Source organism: Corapipo altera, unplaced genomic scaffold, assembly GCF_003945725.1.
Source record: "Corapipo altera isolate COAL_440 unplaced genomic scaffold, ASM394572v1 23b, whole genome shotgun sequence".
NCBI classification, from domain to species: domain Eukaryota; kingdom Metazoa; phylum Chordata; class Aves; order Passeriformes; family Pipridae; genus Corapipo; species Corapipo altera.
Genome location: NW_020884885.1, coordinates 1,176,101 through 1,198,177, shown reverse-complemented (window position 1 = coordinate 1,198,177; position 22,077 = coordinate 1,176,101). Strand labels below are relative to the sequence as shown.

At 40.0% G+C, this 22,077-nt stretch overlaps 1 protein-coding gene across 1 annotated transcript in view; it reads right to left on the bottom strand.

Annotated features, from left to right (window-relative positions):
• Window positions 1–21,494, bottom strand: part of SPRED1 (sprouty related EVH1 domain containing 1) — a 60,431-nt gene extending 38,937 nt beyond the window's left edge. Inside the window, exon 1 of the mRNA XM_027641964.1 lies at window positions 20,429–21,494. Coding sequence (XP_027497765.1) covers window positions 20,429–20,460 — 32 coding nt within the window. The 5' untranslated portion in view covers window positions 20,461–21,494. The remainder of the gene's footprint in view (window positions 1–20,428) is intronic.
• Between the last annotated feature and the right edge of the window lie 583 nt (window positions 21,495–22,077).

The following is a 22,077-nucleotide window of genomic DNA, read 5'->3' as shown; positions in this document are numbered from 1 at the left end:
CAGTTTGAGCCTGCCTGCTTATCTACATTATATATGTATTTTGAGATTAAGACACAACTAACAATACAAACCCTCAGAATTTAAGTCACAAAGTTTGGCACAATTGACCTTTTTCTGCAGTATCGACATAACTTAGGTCTTAAATTTTCCTCTTTTTTTGGCTTCATGGAATTACAAAGACAAACCATGTGAAAAGGTTACGAAAGTTTTCCTCCTAAGAAATGTACATTTTCTTTCTCAGAATTCTTACTGTGAGAGGTTTTGGAGCTCTTTGTATTTAGTAAAGCCCAGTTTATAGGCTAACAAAACAAACTGAATTTCCTTATGTAATTACTGAATACACAAAGGAAAAGCACTCTTGATTCCAGAAGATGCAAGGGGATTAACTCTGGTAGCACAAAAAAATAGGTATCTTGAACACTGTAAAAAGTTTATCTCACAATGTGGTGAGACAAACTACAATTTTCAAGAAATACAACCAAAACCACATCACAAGATGCGAATCAATTATAAGCACATATAACCCACATGTAGCTTTCAATTTTCCTATCACTAATCCATATAAAAGCTAGTATTTTTAGTACAGAGACAAAAGAAACATGCACTATCTTGCTGCTTAAAACATTGATACAGCATATCTGGCCAAACTTTCATACATGTAAACTGATAATTTTACAAAAAATTAACACTAAAGATTGTAGTCCCACTATATGAATTTAGAAGCCTGAATACAAACTGCAATAAGACTCAGGAAGGGTTAAGCATACTCAGTCTAGATCTCTTCACTGAAAAAGAATTATAGCAGCTCCTTTTTGGAAGTTTAATATATACCAAACAATGTGATTTGCGTGAAGTGATTCATCACTTCATCTTCATTGATGCACAGTCACCAATATTCAAGGAAATATCACCCAGAAAAAAGCTTTAAAATAAAAAAGTAGCCTTTAAAAACAACATAGAAAAATTCACTTGGCAACTGAACCTTTTCTGCTACAAACCATTTATTCATATTAAAGAATAACAAAAACTGCAGAAGTGACTATACTGTTAACTGACCACTTGTAAGGGAAACTCTTTAAATTTAAATTGAGACTCATCAATTTACTGGTACAACACATTTTCCAAATTGCAGTACTACTGGCATCATGAACCACTGTTGGTTGTTACCACTTTTTTTCCCCAGTTTGTGTGCTTTCATTATTATGCCAAGCACATAAGGGAGAGGAAATACAAATCTCCCCTCTACAAAAGAGGAAGAAGAAAAAACCCACAAAATGTGAAAACTCTACAAGTTTTGCAGCTATTCATCTTTAACAAAGATCATTATTTACAGAAAGTTATTCAGTATTTGTTGAGAATGCAAGGAAATACAAAATCCATGAATTTGAAGCTTTAAACACTGGATTCCAGTATACTGGCATTCAGAAGAAAACCAGCTTCCAGATTACACTCATGTAAGCATTTTGACACAGACAGACGATGCATCTCCAGGAGACAAATTAAAGGGCAATGCTCCATTGAACAGTTATAAGATAGGAGTATAATATACTATACATAGCACATAAATGGTACATAGATCTCTCATTTTGTGAGTTCCTTATTAATTGCAAGGTATTATTCACAGGAGATGTCTAAACAGCCATCCATGTAGAGTTCTATCAGTAATTCAGCATCTGTAGGTCTGCGGTAAAAATTACTCACTTTTGTAGGAAAATGGGAAGGCAACTAAACCTACGCACCTAAATCCAGCCTGAATTCTCACCCCTTTCTTCTCCAGTCTTGAGGCACAGCTCTCCTACTTCCTTTGTTCAGTATGCAACTGTGAAGTGAACTGGTTGTGCAACCAAAACAGAAAATCCATCATCCCAAAAAGATTGTTCTGACAGATCAGTGCCCCAAATCACCTACAGTCATGTGCCCCTTATATCTAAGGCTAGGGTTGTGTAGGTGAATGCTCTCAGTGGCAGCCAGTAACTGTGCTTCATCATTAGAAATGCCGGTTTACGCAGTTTTTTTAAAAGACTCATCTAAACTATTCATTTTGAGGGAGGCATTTATGTATAAAATCATCTTTAATTCACATGAAAGCCATAGAAGTTGCTCTCTAGTCTATACAAATTTTTTAATTCTAAATAGATTGCTCTTTTGTTTGTCTTATTTACTGTTTTAACTCAGTAAAGCAGTAAAGGTTTAAATCAGGCTGAAACTTGATGACCAATATCATAGCCATTTATGTAACATAAAAATCCATTCGTTTCTCCTGTACACTCTGGGAACAGACAGACAACACTACCCTTTTGCTTTAAGGGACCCAGAAACCAGGAAAAAATGTCTGTTGCATTTGGCATATTTTTCAATCACTGTACAACTATTTATACACCGGGTGTAAACCTTAGGAAAGTCTCAATCAGTCAGGATACTGCTACAGTAGTGTTTTCCAGATACGGCCTGTAGTGCACACATTCAATTGCACATAAATTTTGAAAAAAATAGAAGTTAAAAATAAAAAAAAAATCAAACCATAATTAACTTTACACAACTAGAGGCTGAGAGCACCACAACCTTGTTTGAGATATGAAATAAATACTTATATAATTTTAAATTGAAAATAGCCCTGTAAGTCTATTTATGCATTTACTCTTCATACTCATGTTCCAGCTTCCTCAGCAGTATATACATGGTTAAAACCCATTGCCTATTAGAATAAACTTCTGGTGGGAAGTGCTAAGAATTCACCCCACTGCCTACAAATCTATCCAGAAATCTGTTCTCACTCCTACTTCCTCCTGTCTGTTCCTTTCTGAAACAGCAGTAGGGGGGTTGGGAGTTTGCCTTTCCTCTACTGGATCACGGTTGTGTACATGAACTATACCAGACCATATGGCAATCTCTCTCAATTCCTAAGAGGCAAAACAAGCTCCCTACCAAGCCAATCCGAAGAGAAGCAGGTAAGGGCTAAAGCCCAACAGATACCAGCATCCACGTGCCCATGTTCATAGAGACCAGTTACTACATCTTGCCTATATATTAATGTAACAAGTAGGAAAGATAGATAATGTTGCTTCAAGGATAAGAGCAGCCCTGTCCATACTCCCACAAGCATTTACAGCATGCTCCAGCTTCTCTCACAAAACTACCCAGCTGTCTACACACAACTTCAAGTAGTCCAGAGAAAAATCAAGGACTCAAATGCATTGTTCAGCACACAACATGGGTTTAAGATAAAGCAAATTACTGTATTGCAGAAAAAACAGTTCCTGTTTGATGAGCAATGCATGCAGAGGATAAGCCCACCAGTGGGAGAGTGAGACTAAAGAGAAAGCTTGAAAGCTGAAAAGAAACCTCCATAACTGCCTGGAAGCTGACAGGCAAAGCCAGGTCAAGAAGAAATATAGTGGAGATGGATTTTCCTTTCTTGCAGGGAAAACATTAAAGTTTTACTGAAAACCAAACTGCAAAAATCCAATAGGAAAACCACCCCAAGATACAGCACCTCAGAAGATAGTATACTACTCACTCTCAGTGAAGAGCAGATAAGTTTCTCAAAAAGGTCCAACCTTTAGATGCACGAAGTTGTGTTTAACTCAGGTAAAACTAGGATTGCCTGATCAAATACAATGAAATAGGATCTTGCTTATTTCCTTTGCTGGGAAGTTAAAACTGATTTTTACAGATACTTTATTTTCAATCTACCAAAATAATAACTGCCTTTTACAGTAGCTTTTAGCCCAGAAAAAAAGTTGTTATATAAAATAATACAAAATTCTGTCAACATTTTTATACCAAGTTTTAGGGAACATGACTTACATGAACATGCAAGGAAGTGACTTGACAGAAAATAGCTCCCTCAGCTGGAGTTGTGTGATTTTTACTTTTACTTTAATTCAACTAGTAATTATATTTGTATAACAGTAATCTAATTTTCTTATTTTACCTCTTCTACTCACTGTTCTTAAGTTCTTTACTACCACATAGATAGCTTACTGAGAATAACGACAAGCAGCTCTACTAGAGGGAGTAGGGAGACAAACCAAAGCAGCAGAAGGCATTGTCTATTACCAGCCCTAAAGAAATAAAAAAACCAGAGACAAACAACTGTCAACTGGCTGGAGATGCATCCAGGCTCTGCCTATATTGAAACATAGCTACAATAAAAAAGCAAAACTAGACCACAGTTTGCAATTGCCTCATTTCTTTATCAATATCCTACACAATGTGGAGATAGACATGGGCTATACAAAATAACATAGCATAATATTCTGCCTTTAATTTATAGGTATTAATGCACCTGTAACCTGCAACCAAAGATCCATGACATTTGATACCATTCGATCCTATGTAAAGGTTAAATATTCATCCCTCTCAATTTAAGAAATTGAACGTTTCACTCTGTCCACACTACATAAAAAAAATACATAAACAATTAAAGAAACAATGAATGAGGTGGTCAAGGGTTTTTAACAAAATCTCTAAGCACTCAACTAAGAGGAAGCGTGACCACATCTGTATCTCCCTTAGAGAGCAAAAATCATCCTCTACTGAAACATGACTCTACACATGACAGAAGACTGCCACTTCCAGAATAGCAAAGAAAAACAATTTTCTTTTCATTGATAAGCAGCTATGAAAGATGGCATCTTTCTATTTTCTTGGTTCTGCTTTATGCCATAATTATGATGATTAAGCATCTAAAAACTTAAGGGTTCAAATGTTGGAGTGAAAAAGTTGAAGGGTTATAACCCTCGCTCACTTAAACCTTACAATGAATACTGGTAAGAGGATGTCAAAGATGCCAGTATAGCCTATAACCAACCAACAAACAAAAAACCACCACCAAAACCCTAATAAACCCACCTTTGGCAGAAACTTCAAAATCTGTGTTTAACAGCAGTGAGTTAAAATACTACATAATCTAATAGTTAAAGTATTAAATCATACAAGTTCTATAGGGCAATAGATTTCAGAAAGCTCATGGAACATCTTTAGGAACAAGATTCTCCAATTCACACAACAATAATTTGAGGTTCAGTTAGTATCAAGAACCATTATTTCTTAAAGGGCTTTTCCCAGACAGATTATATGTCAAATAGATTTAACCCCAGAGATGTAACATGATCTTGTAATAGTTATGACTAAATTACAAGTTTTAAAGTAGACAGACATCAAAGTAAGGAGAACGAGCAATCATGGATTCAGGAAATGTACATTGCCCTATAGTCAGCTAATGGCAACTTTAATAGGATGTGATGGATTTTTCTCCACCAGGAGAAAATACTGCCTGCATTTCTGCTTCAACAACCCACGCCAGCTGACTAATGGAGTTATATTTTTGTCTCGTATGAGGATGGTTACTTGCCCATCCTCTAGCAGTTGCAGAATGAAACATTAACAGCAGCTGTGGGGTGAACAGAAAAGCTGCTCTATTTGGTAGCCAAGACCCAAAGTACAGGCCTTTCCTCTTGAACAGTGGAGCTCATTTTCTGTCCCAGTGACAAAAAGACACAGCACAAAACAAAGCCACTTTTAGGGTTTGAAAGAGCTAGCCGAAGATACTTTTAAGGAGTAATAAATCTTCATGGGGAATAAAAGTAAAGGATTCACAGAAATTAAAAACAGGGTTCTTGGACAGATAAGAGCCCTTGGGAACTTAGAAGCTGAAAAGGAATCCTGGTGGATCCAAACGGGTTTCTTAAAACAACTCTTATCAAGTACCATTAAATATAAAACTCTTTAGCTCGGCATAGTAACAATCCGAATCATAACAGACCAATCCCAAAGAAGCACTTCTGCCACACTACTGAATAATCAGCATATGCCTGCAACTAGAAACATCTTTTTATGCAAGCACTTGGGCTTCAGTCCTGCAAAAATTTAAATATATCACTCTAAGTAGACCTACAGATCTCTGTGGAAGTCTGTAGAGTTTATCACACACATAAAAGCTAACATATATTTATAAGTCTTGCAGGATAATTGCTTTTGGCAGAATATAAATAACACTGCTCTAATGTGTTTCAGCATCATGGTCTCCTGCTTTAGGAGCCAGACATTCTGGTGAAGCCTGTCATTCTTCATATAAAGAATGGCAGCTGCATAGCCCACAGAGACATTTAAACTTCTCTTTGCATTTTCTTTAAAGTTTCAGAGAACAGTGTTTGGGCATTCTTTAAAAGTAGCAAGAAAGCTAAAAAGTGAAGCTGATAAAAATTGCCTAAAAATGTTTTCTTACTACTGCCATGGATACCAGCGGTAGGACTAGAAGCAATTCTCAGACAAACTCTCTATAGCTTCCAACACTTCCAAACAGTACATCAATTAGGCTGTGGAGTTTTCCAGGTATTTTTCCAGAACCCAATGCACTGGGTGACAGGGCAATAACTCAATAAGAGAAGCCGTCTTAGTAACGGACTCTAATGTTCAGTGTAATATATACTTCAGTGAAAAAACTTGAAAATCTGCTACAAGAAGATCTTTCAAACAGCAAGACAGGCATCTGAAATAATTTTAGAAACTTAATGCCAGCAGTTTGCCTAATTGATTTTTAAATGCATACCTAAAACTAGACATTAGATTTCTCTCCTTGTCAGTCTTCTTTATCTTTTCAGCATTGTCTTACTGTCTCTATTGCCTTTCATTTTAACTTGCAGCAAGGATAGACTTGAGCAAAGGAAAGAAACTTTGGTAACTGTCAATGCCATTGAGAATTAAAAGAATAGTATATATCACTTCCTGCAGTCACTACGGCTTCTGCAAGCCCCAGTTGGAACAAGAGAACTGTCTCGGCAGAAGGTCCAGCTCAAATAAGGGGAAAGGAATTAATATATTTTGTAGACATAGGTAGTTCTTACAGAAGCTTTACTTTTGCCCTTCCACATGCCTCCCCGTATTTTTATTTGATACCTTCATCCCTCTAACACCACCTTGAAAAAACAAGAGTTTCACTGAAGATACATCACCAAGATTTTACAGCTGAGAAAGTGTTTCATGCAACAAAACCAGCCCTAGTGTAATTTAATTTTAGTCCAACACCACTAACAGCAATGAGAGGAAAAAAACTTATCTTAAAATACTCAGCAACTCTCTCAAAGCCCTATGATTTCACATTTACAGTCTGTATTGCCTTGGCCCAAATAAACAGCTAGAATTTCCTTCAATTCAATTTATTTCCATTAAACACATTTTGGTTTTGTACAAAAGTGACAGACCTGCAGTTAAGTGGAACACATAGACAAATTTTGAAGTATTTACCTAACTTTTAATCGATAAATCCTTTGTTTGAATCTCAATTGTATCTAGTGTAAAATAGCATCTTAAAAAAACACACTCACACAAAAAAACAAACAACGAAATAAACAACAAACACACCCACTTTCCAAGTGTTAATGAATGAGCCTTGACTGAATGAAGACTGAAGAAAGGTGACACAGGCAATCCCCTCCCTACTTCATGAGGCCCTTGCTCAAGGCCAAAGCCCAAGAGCACCAGCACCTTTCAATCCCTTTCGCCATCTGCTAAACCACTACTTTGGCATCAGAAAGCATGCAGCTGACACTAACATGACCCTAAATTCAATGCATTTCCTAACAAAATTGAATTGCTAAATTCTTCCCTAGAATATCATGCTTACCATTTTCCTTCATCCCCTTATTCATGTAGTTCTTGTGAGACAAACCATTTAAAGAAATACCCATGCAGTACACAGATACTGAAGTACTTCATTTAGATACTAAGACTAATTTCAAGTTCTAACATAGAAACATGAGCAGCAAATTATACCAAAAAATTAAAACTGAGTAAGTTGGAATAGCAAATTCAATTCACTTTAACTTCTGAATGCCTGAAAACACAACACTTGAATTAAGAACAGATAAATCATCCAAAACTAAATTATTGCTAAAGTCAAAGGAAGCCCTACCAAACAACTACATGGCAAAGTTTCCTGTCAAAGAATCCAAAATCAAATAATGTATTTCAGCTCAAACCTTCTAATGAGGAAAACAGATGCACGTGGAATTTAACCAGCTTCCATAGTAAGTAGAAAAGTCAGAGAAAGGATGACAACAAGAATTTTTGCCAGACCATTTATGGCAACTCTTATGTTTTTCTGTAAAGCATTAATAATACCAAGGTAACAGCAGCATTAACATCTTAAGATAATACAGTACTAATATTATTCATTTGTGATGCTCTTGGAACACTCTGTGCAGGTATTAATTGCATCTTTCAAGATCTTCAATACGTATTAAGTTTCTCAAACATTTTCAAAGGAAGATTTCCAGTCTCCCAGAAAGGAGAAACTGTAGCTGACCCCTCTGAACCATCACTTGCCTTGTCACAAAAACTTCCCCAAATCATTTCAAACCACAGATCTGCTTTACCATTAAAAAGCAAACAAGCAAGCCTTTAAGTTCAATGGATTTTAAATAAATCTACTCCCACTCTCACTCATTAACTGATTTCAACTGTAAATTTGCTTTAGTTGCTTTAAGAGATAACTATTAACTACATAGAGACAAAGTTATTTTTTGTCAAAATGACAACACTAGTACCATTATACTTAGTGAAACTGCTCATGTTCTTACACAGCTGTAGCTTATTTTGAAATACTTCACAGGTTAACAGAAATGGTCTGGAAAAAAAAACCAAAACAACAAACCCAAACAAAACCCTCAAACCCATTCTGAAAAGAATTTCAGATTATGTAGTCTATCAAAACCCATTAAAACAAACCCACCCATAGCACACATTAGTTACATCATTATAAATCTTCATACCGCCTGGGGGAGGGGGCATTTAAAAAGAAATTCATACTTACCTCTTAAAAACACCCATAGAATTATGAAGATTTGCTTATGAGTACCCTTTTCTGCACAGTTTTACAAAGGAGCAGCAACTTTCAGACCCTTCAGAGCCACAGATAAATAATTTTGTACAATCCTAAATGATATGATTAATACTGAATTCAACTGAACTCCTCTGGATCTTGGAACCTAACTGGTAGCAGCCTCAACCACGAGACTGGGCAACTACTGCTACAAGGCTAGTACTGAAATGAATAAAGCACACACTCAGCATTTTCCTTTGTGCAGAAAATGGTATATAATGGAGAATGAGAAACTGAAGATTAATGAAGAGAAGTTTTATCATTAGGAAAAAACAAACCTTACAAAATCATAGACAGAACTAATACATAATCCTTCTTGCCCCTGCTGTCAGATACTAGAACAATTTCTGATCATGCTCTCATGGGAGTCAAAGGCATACAAACACTACCTGGTTATTTAAAGTGTGAGAAGTACTGCTCCGAGCTTCTTGTGATCTACTGGAATATTGTAGGAAGAAAGGGTTAGACCAAAAGATTTTCCTACTTTTTGACCAGGACTGTTATTGACAAAGGACATATTCCAGAGACAAACAGAAGTAAATTCTGACAAAATTATTTGCAGAGCCATAGTAAGAATTCATTGCAGAGGAAAGCAAAAACAGTCCTTTGGAGAACACCATTTTCCAGCGTAAATAAAGATAACAGAAGTTATATCCTACTGTAAACACGATACAACCAAAATTTTTTTTTGTTAATGATAAAAGCTTGAACAGCATCTTTCAATTCAACTGTTAAGGCTGACTTCGTCAGGAATCAAATATACGTTTTATTATGTAGACAAAATAAGGAGTAACAACATTGAAAAAAATCCCCTCTCACCAAATACACCTTAGATCACAAATATTAATGCTCTGGGAAAGGGCAGCTATGTTTTCTCCACTGTAAAATACATAGCTATAAGTTAGCAAAGAAACAAAAAACGCAGAAAGCAGATAATCTCTACCATAGGATATTACAATTTCTGCACTATCTGATTGTAATTGCCTTTAAAACTGTGAAGCAATCTCAGAAAACCTGACCAAAATCACTCTTGCCCTTGAGAAGTGGCACTTGTTCCTTCCTCCTTGGCCATGTGAAATTTAATTAGGATATCTCTTGCAACTTCTCTACTGAAATGATCTTTTTCTAAAGCACACAGCAAAAGTTTGGATCATTGTACCCTATTTGGGATGATAAATCCATCAAAGCTCATTGTTTGCATGCTCTTGATGAAAGGAGTATGAGGATCTTAAAACTAACCCGAAGCTTTTACTTCATCCATTGAGCTTCAGTTGTGGGGATCAAGCTCAAACAGCACAGATTGGCCAAAACACAGAAAAGCCAATCCTGTATCTGCCAGTAGCTGCTCAGGCCTAAAAAGCAGCTGAAATAACAGACTCAGTAAATTTATTTCCAGCTATTCTTCAAGTTTAATCCGTACATTTTGATTTCGTTTGGAAAAGGAGATATACCTATAACTGCAGTTCTACTGCAGGAAGATTTATTTGCAAATATCAAAAAAGTTGAATTTTCTGTAGCAAAGAAGTGACTCAACATTGATTTTTGACATTTCTGTAATGTCTTCTTCTTTCACTGCTGAAAGGACAATGAACTTGTAGCCTGTGGGAAGCATTCTGTCTTTCTACAGCAAAGGAAACACATGTTTTTATTTGGGTTATGTTTTTATTGTTCCAGAGCAGTAAAAACAGGCTTCTTGCTACCATTGCTCAAGGGTAAAACCCTGGTATTAAGACCTGTAAGGGTGCTCAGTGCACCAGTGAAAACATCTCAAAGAGACACTAACCAATGTATTATTTTCCAGAGAAGCTTTTCAGGATAAGCTGTACAAGAACACTAATACAGAGAAATACTCAGAAAAAAATGCTTCCTAAAAATGCTTAAACCAAACCAAAACCTACAGGAGCCAACACACCTCAAAACATGGAAAAGATATGCCATTTCAGAAGTAACAATCAAACAAATGAAAAACAACAACAAAAAAAACACAAAGAAGCAAACCCAACAAATAACTAAGTAATCAATGCAAAACCCCTACAGTTTTAAAAAGGTACAGCAGAGAAGGAAAGAGAGGAGAGAACCTGAAAAAGCTCCTCTAATTAGCTAACTAAGCTTATCAGTTTTCCCCTAGTTAACCACAACTTACTCCAGGATAAGGAGAATAAAAGGTCCCCACAAGAATTACACTATACGGAACTACAGCACTCTAAATTCATGTCTTGTTCTGGAATAGCTTCCTTGAATAGACTTGTTCTTCATACACAATTCAACTAATAGATGAAGAAGAGCTCATGTTTTCTACCTTGCTTCAGGGGAATGAATGTGGACATATTCTCCTTTTGCAGGATTTGCAGGTGGCCATAACTGAGAAATGAAAGCTAGTGAATTCATGCACCATCAGCCTAGAGAGTTCAAAGAAAAACAAAATCGGGTTTGTATCAGTGACAAACATAAAACTTGCTTGCCCAAGCATCTCCTTTACACTATGCAGAACACCGTAATACTTAAAAAGCATATGATAAGGCAACGCTACTTCAACTTTTGAAACTATTACCAAAAAGTCGTCTTCACCCCTCAGACAACTGAGGGGGAAGAGGGAAGCATGTAATCCCATAACAAGATTCCCTCAGCCTGCCTGCAGCCAAGAGGCTGGGGTGGAGGTTTGGTCACCAACTCAGTTTTCAGTGCCCCAGGCAGATGCTTAACTGATTTCTGCAAATCCTCCATTACCTAATGCAGGGTTGTTAACATGCACGATTATTCTCCATCACCATAGTAACAGAGCACGTACATTTTAAGGTGCATATGGGGGCTCTTCTAGAGGATGTGTCAAGTTGAATACAGCTAGGACAATATAAGATATTTTAAGCGAGCCCCGTTCAGTACAAATACAGAAAGCATGAAAGTACTGTGCTAGAGATCATCACAAGACTGCTCAAGCAGTGGTTACACATCCATTAAAAAGTTTTCTGGAGGCTGAAAGAAGTAGGAGATGAAGCGAGATTCTGTCAACACTTATGGGCCTTAATGCATTGAACCAGCTGTGTAATAATGGCCTGATTTTACACACATTAACTTCTTTGGGAACCACAGAGCATAACATAGTAAAAGACTTTGTGAACACCACAGTTTACCTATAAGTTGCCCTGCCTGCCCTTCCCCCATCAAAAAAAAAAAGAGGTAGGAAAAAAGATCCAGAAAGAAAACATACCGACTGATTAAGAAATGATAAGCAACTGGCATTTTCATTTCAATGAGAGCTGCAAGTACTTTGCACTTACATGCTTGAAGTATGAATGACACTATTCCTGCAGGACACGAGTGACACCACAGAAACCCTTATGTGAGGTGCCTCCACAGCAAATAAGCCCATACATGTCAACAGCCAATCCCTAACAAACCTGTCAGAACACTGCTTTACCTTTCAGTATTAGTATTTACAGAATTCTAACGCTTATTAAGATGCAATCTTTAATTACACAGCATGACCAGAAGGTGCACAGGCACCACATCTGTGCATGATCAGAAGGTGCAGTCTTCCTCTCTCACACAGGAGGAGAAGCAAATGAGGCAAGCAAGGATCTGAAAGACAGAAAATAGGTATTTCCTAGTATTGAAGGTTTGAGAGCAGAACCCAGGCTATCTGATTATATTCCTGGATCTGCCTTAGTATCAAAATCATCAAAATTCATACACCCTGGCCACATGGACTGTATCTGCACAAACAATCTCAGCTCTCAAGCCTGAAAATTCTCAAGCATTTAATTTTACAGCTTTGCATTCCCTTGGCGTGCTCACTGTATACCATTGGTACCAGCAATCAATTTCTTCTCCATTTTTTTCTTTCAAATCTTGCAAAATTAGAAACAGCAACCCCAATTTTTTTTTGTATCCAGTAGCACAGACATCAGTAGCATCTGAACCACAAGTGGAACTTGTAACAAGATAGATAATTGCCCTAAGAACAGAGCACAAACATACCTATCCTAAGTCTATCCTACTAGGAAACTTCCAAATTATTCTAAAGTGAGCAAAGACCAGTGATTATCAACAACTAGTGCTTAAAAACATACAGCTTTGGTACCTCAGGTCAGCTACTTCTATAGATTAAAAACCCCCTCAAGATTCCCCATTTTAAATGTATGGGCCTCAACTCGAGCTTCTTTACACCTTTTAAAAATTGTGCTCCTGTTCAAGATTCAACATACATTGGCCTCAGTCACAGGCTTCATATTAAGGTGTGCTGGACTGGGATCCAGAGTAGAGTAAGCACATCATACAGAGAAAGAAATACCCAGGGCTCAGAATACTTTATCCTGTCTGAGAGGTTGAAAAGTTTCTAAATCAGAGCAGGTTCTGTACTCCCACCTTTCACTACCCTTACTTAATTCCTTCAAGAGGTTAAAGGGAGAGAAATAACTTCTGCCCTTGAGGTTTGTACCACTTCACCAAAACAGTTCTGCACAATTTCTGAAAGAAAAAAAATGCCAGGCAGAAATCCTCACTGACAGCTGTATCTTACCAGTCTGGGGTTATGCAGTCTGACTCAGAAACAATTTTTAATAAACCTAATACTAGTTTTCAGTAATGACTTGCTTCATTAATGAAATTCTTGATGCTACTTGTTGGTATGCTTGTTTGGTCACAGCATTTGACTTAAAACTGAAATAAATCAGTTTCGTTTTTGCTTTGACAAACTTCAGTTTAGTATCGCAACTCGTCAGCAGGGCCCAAAGAAAAAAGGGTAGTTGTCAACAGTTGTCAGATCATCTTGGGGAAGACCTATTTATTTGGTACTGCTTTCCTGGAGTTTCTTAAAAAAAAAAGGAAAAAAAAAAGACAACTCTTCCATAGACTTTAATGACACCTGCTCTCACAAACCATTCAAACCAACACCATCTCACAAAACCATTCAAGCCAAACATCTGGGGCACAGAATTTCTTCTGGGGTTCTGAATAGAAGAGTGTTAAACTCACTGTAACAGAATCAGATTTCCTCACCTAATTAAAATATCACAAATAGCAGTAGTGAAGACACAACAATTAATACATCTGGGGGAGGAAAAAGAAGAAACAGATCCTTTACCACCTCATTTTTAAGATGGTTCAGATGTTTCAATTATACACGTTTGGGGAATTCTTGCATAGCGCACACATGAAAAATATTTTGTCCTAAATGGAAGCTTGGTATGAGGCAGCAATGCAGAATGGAACACAGTAACTGATGAAACTTCTGTGGCCTATTTTCCCTACTTGAATTGAATTATTTACTGTCATATGACAGTGAGTTCTTAAGAGAAAAAAATGCTTGTGAGATGCATTTATCATCACTATATTGGGACATTATTATTATCACTATCTATTTTCCCCACCTTATTTGGGGCACTGGGAGTTAGTGCCTGCAATGGCATACAAGTCAGTTGTTATTTAATCAGAATTACATTTATAAACAAATCTTAATACTCAGAGCATTTAAATGCACATTTTTTTTGTTCCTCGGCATACCTAAAGATTTGTAGGTTGCTTATTTTTTTAAATTCTTCTCTTGTCATATGTAAGGGAAAATTAAAATAAAGCAATTAATATAAATAAGTTAACATATATTTTTTAACAAACTGATACCACAGATATCAGTATGATATTACATAAAAGATAAGTCTGAAAAGATTTGAAAACACATGCACTTAAAATGTCTGCTTATTTCGTACAAGTAAGTGTTGTTCAATGCCACTATAGTCTTATAGATTGATTCCTATTACAATTTTCAAGTAGGAGAAGTACCAGGCTTACCCTAGTAAAATATACCATAAAATACGTTACCATATACAACATATATCACCTCATGAATGAGAAAAACCACAGGGAGTAGTGACAGTCAACAGATTTTACTAGAGCATAGTCTAAGCATCAGCAAAAAAAAAAAATCTTCTCTTACAGAATACAAAAAAAGTAAGCGCAACAGAAGTATATATTGGTGTTGTCTTAAGACTAGAAAAATATGTCAATACAGAAGAGCATCCAGTCCTCTTCCTTCCCTCAAAAACCAACCATTGCTGAAGATTATATCTGCTGACTACCAAGACTGGTTAAGGGACACACCTAACAAAGTATTAGAAAGTATAAAAAATGTTGCAAATGTCTTTCCATCTTATTGAATTTTAATTTGGAATATTTGTACCACATTAATTGCCAGTAATTAAATAAATACTTAACAACAGAAAGTGCTTTCAGAAGGAGGTATGAATATTTTCCAAGGGAGAGAAGAAGGAACAAACTTTATATTTTTGGTGACCGTTTGATTTTTGTTTACAATCAATTCCAGCCATTCAATAACTGTGCAAACTGTGTTAGCTAAAATTTACTTGCTTAAATGTTGTTGCACACTAAAACAGAAAGGGAAAAGACAAAGATTTTTCCTTTCTAAGGCAGCCATAAAGCAACTGGGATCCCGAACAAAATGGCAACTTCCAGATATCTTTCAAATTCCTTTAAGGAAACTGCAAAATGTTCCAACCGAGAATGAGAAAGAAGAGTAAGAGGAAGAAGGCAGACATTTAAACATTTGAACAACAGCATTTAAGACAACATACACAGTATGTCCTATCATAGTTACTTGTTTTGAATCAGGGGAATGAAAACCAGAAAAAGACAAAATTATTTCTTCTGCCTCCTTTTTAAGCTTGTATCAATACTCTGAAAAGTATTTTTTATTTCTGGTGTTTGTTGTAATCCCATCAAGTCATCACCAATACATACAATTTCTCCAGATATACACAAGAATGGGTAAATAACAAACAAAACTGCCAGTGTTTAGCCTAAAAACTACCATATTGCCCTCAGCTTTAATCCTGTGACTTCCAATCTTGCCAGGATATATTCCTTTTAAAAGGTCTCTACTTTTAAAAGGCACTGACATCCTCACTGTCACTTTAACACTTCAAGAGCATTGAATTTTAAATGAACAAACAAGGGAAACACTCATCATTCTTTAATTCAAATATTATTGCTGGCTCCAGTTATGCTGCAACATCCCAAAAGCATTTTTCTGCAGTATCACAGTAATCAAAGATTGTTGCTAGAGTGAACCTTTTAAAAAAAAAACCAATAAAAACACACCAGACTGACTCTCAGATTATGTAACATGCAAATTCAGTTTCACCTTCAAAATAGCGTCACATAACATAAAGCCAAACAGACAGCAAGAAGCAATTCATAAGACTGGAAATGCTTCCCAGGGACTCTATAAGGAAACATTCTCTCAAAAGAAAATACATCAGAATTGCAATGATTTAATACAATCAATTGGGTTAAAAGATGCTTTCCTTAAAAAGAACTACTTCTTTTTACAAATTCCTTTCATTAAGGGATGAAAAATTTATAAGTCTATATATGCCCCAAACAGCAGAAAGAATACTAGCCTGCTGAAAAGTGTTAAAATCCTCCCAGAACCAATAAACCTAAATTAGCATTACTTTATGCGATACAATTTCATGTTCTTCTTTCAGTATCTTAGCTTGTAATACAAATTCAACACAATTCTGAATCACAAATGAAGTACAAACAGTATTTTTGTATATACTGAAGAAAAACATAAACAAGTACCTTATTTAAAAATATAGTTCAGCTTTACTTCTCAAATCAACACTTGAAGATGTTTATAGCTTCGTAATCTAGAGGCTGTTAAGCACACAGCATTACTATATACTCCATCTAATTTATAATCTCTTTATTAAATTATCTAGGAAAATGAGTATAAGATTACCCATATTTATGTGGTAAAACAATTAGCATATGACAGTCTGAATCTGTAAAAATACAGTATGTAAAAGCACCTCTGAATACAATTCAAGAGCACAAGAAAGTGGCCACCTGCAATACAGAGGAAGGTAAACAAGCCAGTAAAGCAGTGTTCCCACTTTTCAATAGCAACAACTCAGACTCCATCTTAAGCCTGTCATCATTCATCCCTACTGAATGGGGACTACACAACATAATTCTGTTGTACCTAACACTGAATTCAGTAGCATTTCTATTCAGCAATAAAATCTGCCACCAAAACAGGAATTTGGTACAGTGCTCACTGACCTCCCTGCTTTGACATTATGTTAAGTTGCATGAATAGCAAATCAACCCGTGAGAACACAAATCTACAAATTCCTTAATTGAAAAACTGATAGTATTTGTGAACACACTGCGTTGATGCTGTCCACACTGACTGCAAAACACCACTGAGGGGGAAAAAGACTAAAATTATCTGGAAATACAGAAACACTTCCAAGTAACTAATGTGTCACATAACACCATCTGAAAAATACAATAACATCATTGTAAGAACAATGTAAAAATCACCAATGAAGACTCATCTGTAGCAATGAGAATTTTATAAGGCTGCCTTCCATATGTTCATGATCGAGAAGAAACCTGTAGTCCTTAATGCAGCTTTTTAATTAATCTTTCCCACCACCACTGAGAATTTAACATCATTAACTGAGGTCAAACTCTAGACACCACAAATATTTATATCTTATTCCATAAAATGAAGTTTTATGAACAAATAACACTTAATTACCAGAATATTTGCTATAGCCACAATGACACAAAATGCACTGCAAAGTACCCGTATTCACTCTTAAATGACAAAAGATCTGTTAATGAGCTCAAGGCCATTGATACCATCAATGATACTGATAAAATTAAACACAGTGAATTTTGAATATATGATCAATTTCCATTTGTGGATCTGTCCTGTTTTCACAAATGGTTTATCTGGTGTTTCAATCGAATTTCCCAACCATTTAAAGTGACATGCTTGTACTGTGTGCAAAAGGAACAAGAGAGAAATAACAACTCTGGCTTCACCAAAAATGCTGTCAAAAAAGGCAGAGCAACTGAGAAACACTTTTTATTTTTCTTCTGAAATTCTAATAACTGAAGTAAAAAAGAATAAAAATCTATTCTTTGAGAAAAATCACTGTTTACAGTGCTTTGTAAGACTATACACATTTAGTTGTATAACTGAATAAACTCAAACCAAATACTGTATGTGAGCTTTCCTTTCTCATATTAAGTAAAGGTTAGTAATATTTCAGGTAGTCTCTTAGGCTGCAGTAACAACAGGCCTCCTCCACCTCATGAATGTATAATTAAGGATCACCTCAGTGTAATTTGTTAGGCTAATGAAACAGGTACTCGTGAGCAACGAACATCACCATTTTAATACCGGCAACCACAAAACAGTTACATCAAACAAATATATTGTCTGCTTTAGGGATTCTTCATCAGTAAATTTCATTCAGTTTTATTATCTTTTTAATTTTCAATATATTTAAAATCAAAGTAAAGACACTGACCTCTAAACAATTTATGCCATAATAAAAACATTTCCTGTATTCTGATATTTCAGAGGTCTCTTTAGCCATGGCATAGATTAAGGAGAAATAATGATTGCTAATCTGCTGTAAAATTCTCAAAGTAGACAAAAATGAACCGCAGTGCTGATTTCTTCAATTTAGTTGTCTTCACTGTCACTTGTACTTTATGATGGGCAACATTTTCAGATGCTTCATTAGGTATGACCGACTCCCTTCTGCACCAGGTTGATATTTTGCATATCTAAGATGGTATTGTTCAATAAAATGTAAATTACTCCAAATGGATTAATATACTGTTTTAAAGCACGTTAATAATAATGAATTTGAATTTCAATATTGTATTTTTTGGTCAATATTTCTGGAGGGGAAAATATTTCAACATTTTCTGAATATAACTCTTCCTAGCTTAGACGATACAGTGAGAAGGCACTTCTGAATAAATGGTCCTTTATAGGAAAAGGACAAACTTAAACTATAAAAACAAGCCTTCTCGTCCCCCCCACAGCCCCTTCTACAACGACTTCCCACGCTCGCAGCCATAGGCCCTCTTTCTGTTGCCTTCTCCGATAAACCTGCCGGCCTGGCTGCCTCTCCCTTCCCATGCAGGTCTGATCTGCGAGGCTGCTGAATGCAGACACTGTACTGCACTGTGAATGGACAGCCAGGTATTTTATGAATGGAGCGGATCACGTGCTCCCAGCACCTCCCCGAGCTGATATTTCCCACATAACTGTGTCAACAAGCAGCGAACAGCACATATTAATACAGCAGGTCCTGGAGACCTTCCGCCGCCGGCCGCGGGCCGCAGGCCGGCCCTCGGCGCGGGAGCATCCGCTCCGGGCGCTCCGCAGGGCAGGTTCCGCCGCAGGTCAGCGGTGGTGACAGCAATTCTTTTTCTGTAATTTTTTTTTTTTTTTTATGAATGGAGATTGTGGTATGCAAATGAGAGCGATTCACAAAAAAGGAAACATGGCGGCGGCGGCCCCGGCTCCGGCCCCGCGGGCGGCGCGGCGGCTGCCCCGGCCCGGCTCCCCTCGGCCCGCTCAGCGCCGCGGGCGGCAGCGCCCCGAGCCCCGTCCCGCTGGGCCCCGCTCCCCGCGGGGCTCGGCCCGCGCTACTCCCCGGGGACCCGAACGCCTCTTCGGGGGAGCGACGGGAAGGTGTGCAGGCTTTGCCTGGAGGGAGGCAGTGAAATGGGAAATCCTTTTTTCCTGCCGGCGGAGCCCCGTCCGCACCCTGTCTGGCAGCCCGGCTGCTCCCCTGCCCCTCATCGCTACCCCCAGACACAACAGGCGCAGCGCTCCCTCTCCACCGCCATGGCCGCGGCAGTCACCGCATCATTCATAAAATCAGCCCGAGCAAACCCCGACATCGCAAATCGTAACGCTACGGCTCGGAGACCGCAGCAATCAACTCTAAACTTCCCGATCACAGGAAAAGTTTCAAAATACTTCATATTCCTTTTTCAATGCCATAAAGAACTCGGATGTTTTCTGACAAATATTTATCGCCTCCGACCCAAAACGTATTTCAAAGACAGATTACATTCAAGGGGATACAGCCGCACACACACACAATCTCCTCTGGATTGCCTTCGAACCCTTCACAGTAAAAATATTAAGAGATCCTTGAACTGTCCCTTTCCTCCCTGAGGAGAAATAAAAAAAAAAAAAGTCACAAGTGCTCATTAAAAGAAAAAAAAAAAAGAGCTTTAGGGTAGGTTTAAGCTGTATTTACACTGGCTGACTCATCCAATTAAAATTCAGGAGCAGTTTCCTGCAGGATGAAGCTCCCACACACTAGTTTCCATGTGAAATATCTACAAGTAATAGGATATTATCAGAGGTGGTACGTGCTGATACCTCTCTGGGCATACTAAACCCATCCTCCCTCTCCAAGACACCATCGTTATCTGCACCGTTTTCTATCGGGCTTTAACTAAACCAAGCTTTTCTGGCCGCCGGCTCGCAGCCCTTCCCAACTAAGCTCCTTCACAAAGAGGGAGCTTCTGGGCTTCCATGAACGCGAGCAGCAATGCGCAGTCCGCGCAGGGGTAGGACAGGACACGTACGTGCGCGGGCAAAGGCCCCGCGGGGCGCAGAGCCGAAGGGACGCGCCGAGCCCCATCCCCATCCCGATCCCGGGGCGGAGGGGAGGTGAGGGCACGGCCACTTACTCGTTGTTAGAAGTCGCCGTCTCTTCGCTCATTTTCTCCTCACCACGATCCGACAGGCACACGGAGCAGCACCGACGCAGCCAGGGCGCAGCCAGAACTCACCAGAAACTTCACCATTGTTACCCCCCCGGTCCGCCGCCCCCGGCCAGGGCACGGGCCGTGCGGTGAAGTGAGGGAGAGGAAGGGAAAAGGGGAAGGAGAGCGGTCTTTATCCTGGAAACACGAAATCCTGTTGTCCGGCGGTGCAGCGTATTTCCCTTATCTTAAAAGGTGATGATGGTGGTGGTGAAGGTAGTGGTGCAAACAGCAGCAACAACCACGGATCTTCTGTTCTCGAGCTGCTCCCGGTTAAAGGGGGACAGAGTTGTAGAGACAAGGAATGGTTCCCTGCCGCAAAAAGCTGCACCGCACCGTCCTCCCGCTGCAGCTCATCTCCCGCTGCAGCCGCCTTCGCCGCTGCCCTCCTCCTCCTTCTCCTCCTCCTGCTGCTCGGCCGCCTCCCTCCCTGCCCGCCCGCCTCCCGCGCACAGCCGGGGCAGGCGGCGGCACAAATTCCTCCAGACACCGGAGCTGCCACAGGCCGGGACAGGCGGGGAAGGAAGGGGGGGGGGGGGGGGGGGGGGAAGGGGGGGGGGGAAGCCCGGCGGGGGGGGGGGAGGGGGGGGGACGGCGGAGAACGAGGATGCGTCACGGCTGTTTGTGTGAGAAGAGGCGCGGGGAGGGAGGGGGAGCGGAGCTGCCAGGGCGAGAGAGGAGCCCCCGGCCACAGGACGAGGGGGAGAAGAGGGAGAAAGCCCGCAGGGAAGTTCAGCGGCAGCGCTTCCTCCCCAGCAGTAACTCCATTAGCGGCCGCTGCCGCCGCCTCGGCTCCTCGCGGCCGCCCCCGCCTCCTCCTCACAGGAAAACTGGGCGGAAGCGTTGACTTCAGGCTCCTTCCGCCGCCACAGCTTGATCCAAAATAACCACGGGGGAAAGGGAGGCGGGAGAACGCGGAGAAGAGCACGGGCAGCAAAGTAATCCCCTTGACCTGCGCCCGCCGGCGGACGGTTCCCCGCCGCTGCCCTCCCCCCGGCGCCCGAGTTTCCTGAAAGTAGTTCCCTCCCCCCGGCTCTGCCTCACGCGCGGCCCGCGGAGCCGCCACCGCTACACGCACGCACGGCGCCGCGGAGGGATACGCGGCTGCCCCGCCGCCACTCCTTCCTGGTCGGGGGGCGCGGGGCCGCCGCTCCCCGGTCTCGCCGGCCCCGGTCTGGGGCGAGGGCGCAGCGACAGCGCGGCGGGTGGGCTGGGCACGGTGCGGGGCCGCGCGGAGCCCCCGGGCCGCCGCTGTGGGCCGGGGAGGGCATCCCGGGAAGTGGTGTGAGGGAGTGGGCCGCCGGCGGCGAGGGGCCCGGTCCGTCCGCCTGCAGCGGCGGGGGGGCTCGGGGCGGGCGCGTTTGAGCGCTGCGTTCTCCGCCCGTGGGCTGAGCTCCCACTCTTTTACTACTTTTTTAAGTCGAAGTGAACGCAGCGGCTGAGTGCAGGTGTCTCTCGGGAGCGCGGGAGTCTGGTGAAGCAGGATCCCCTGCCTGAGAGCTGCCAGCGGCCTCTCCCCCCGGAGCGCCCGCCCTCGGCTCCCGCGTCCCGCCGGAAGGCTGCGCGGCGGGACT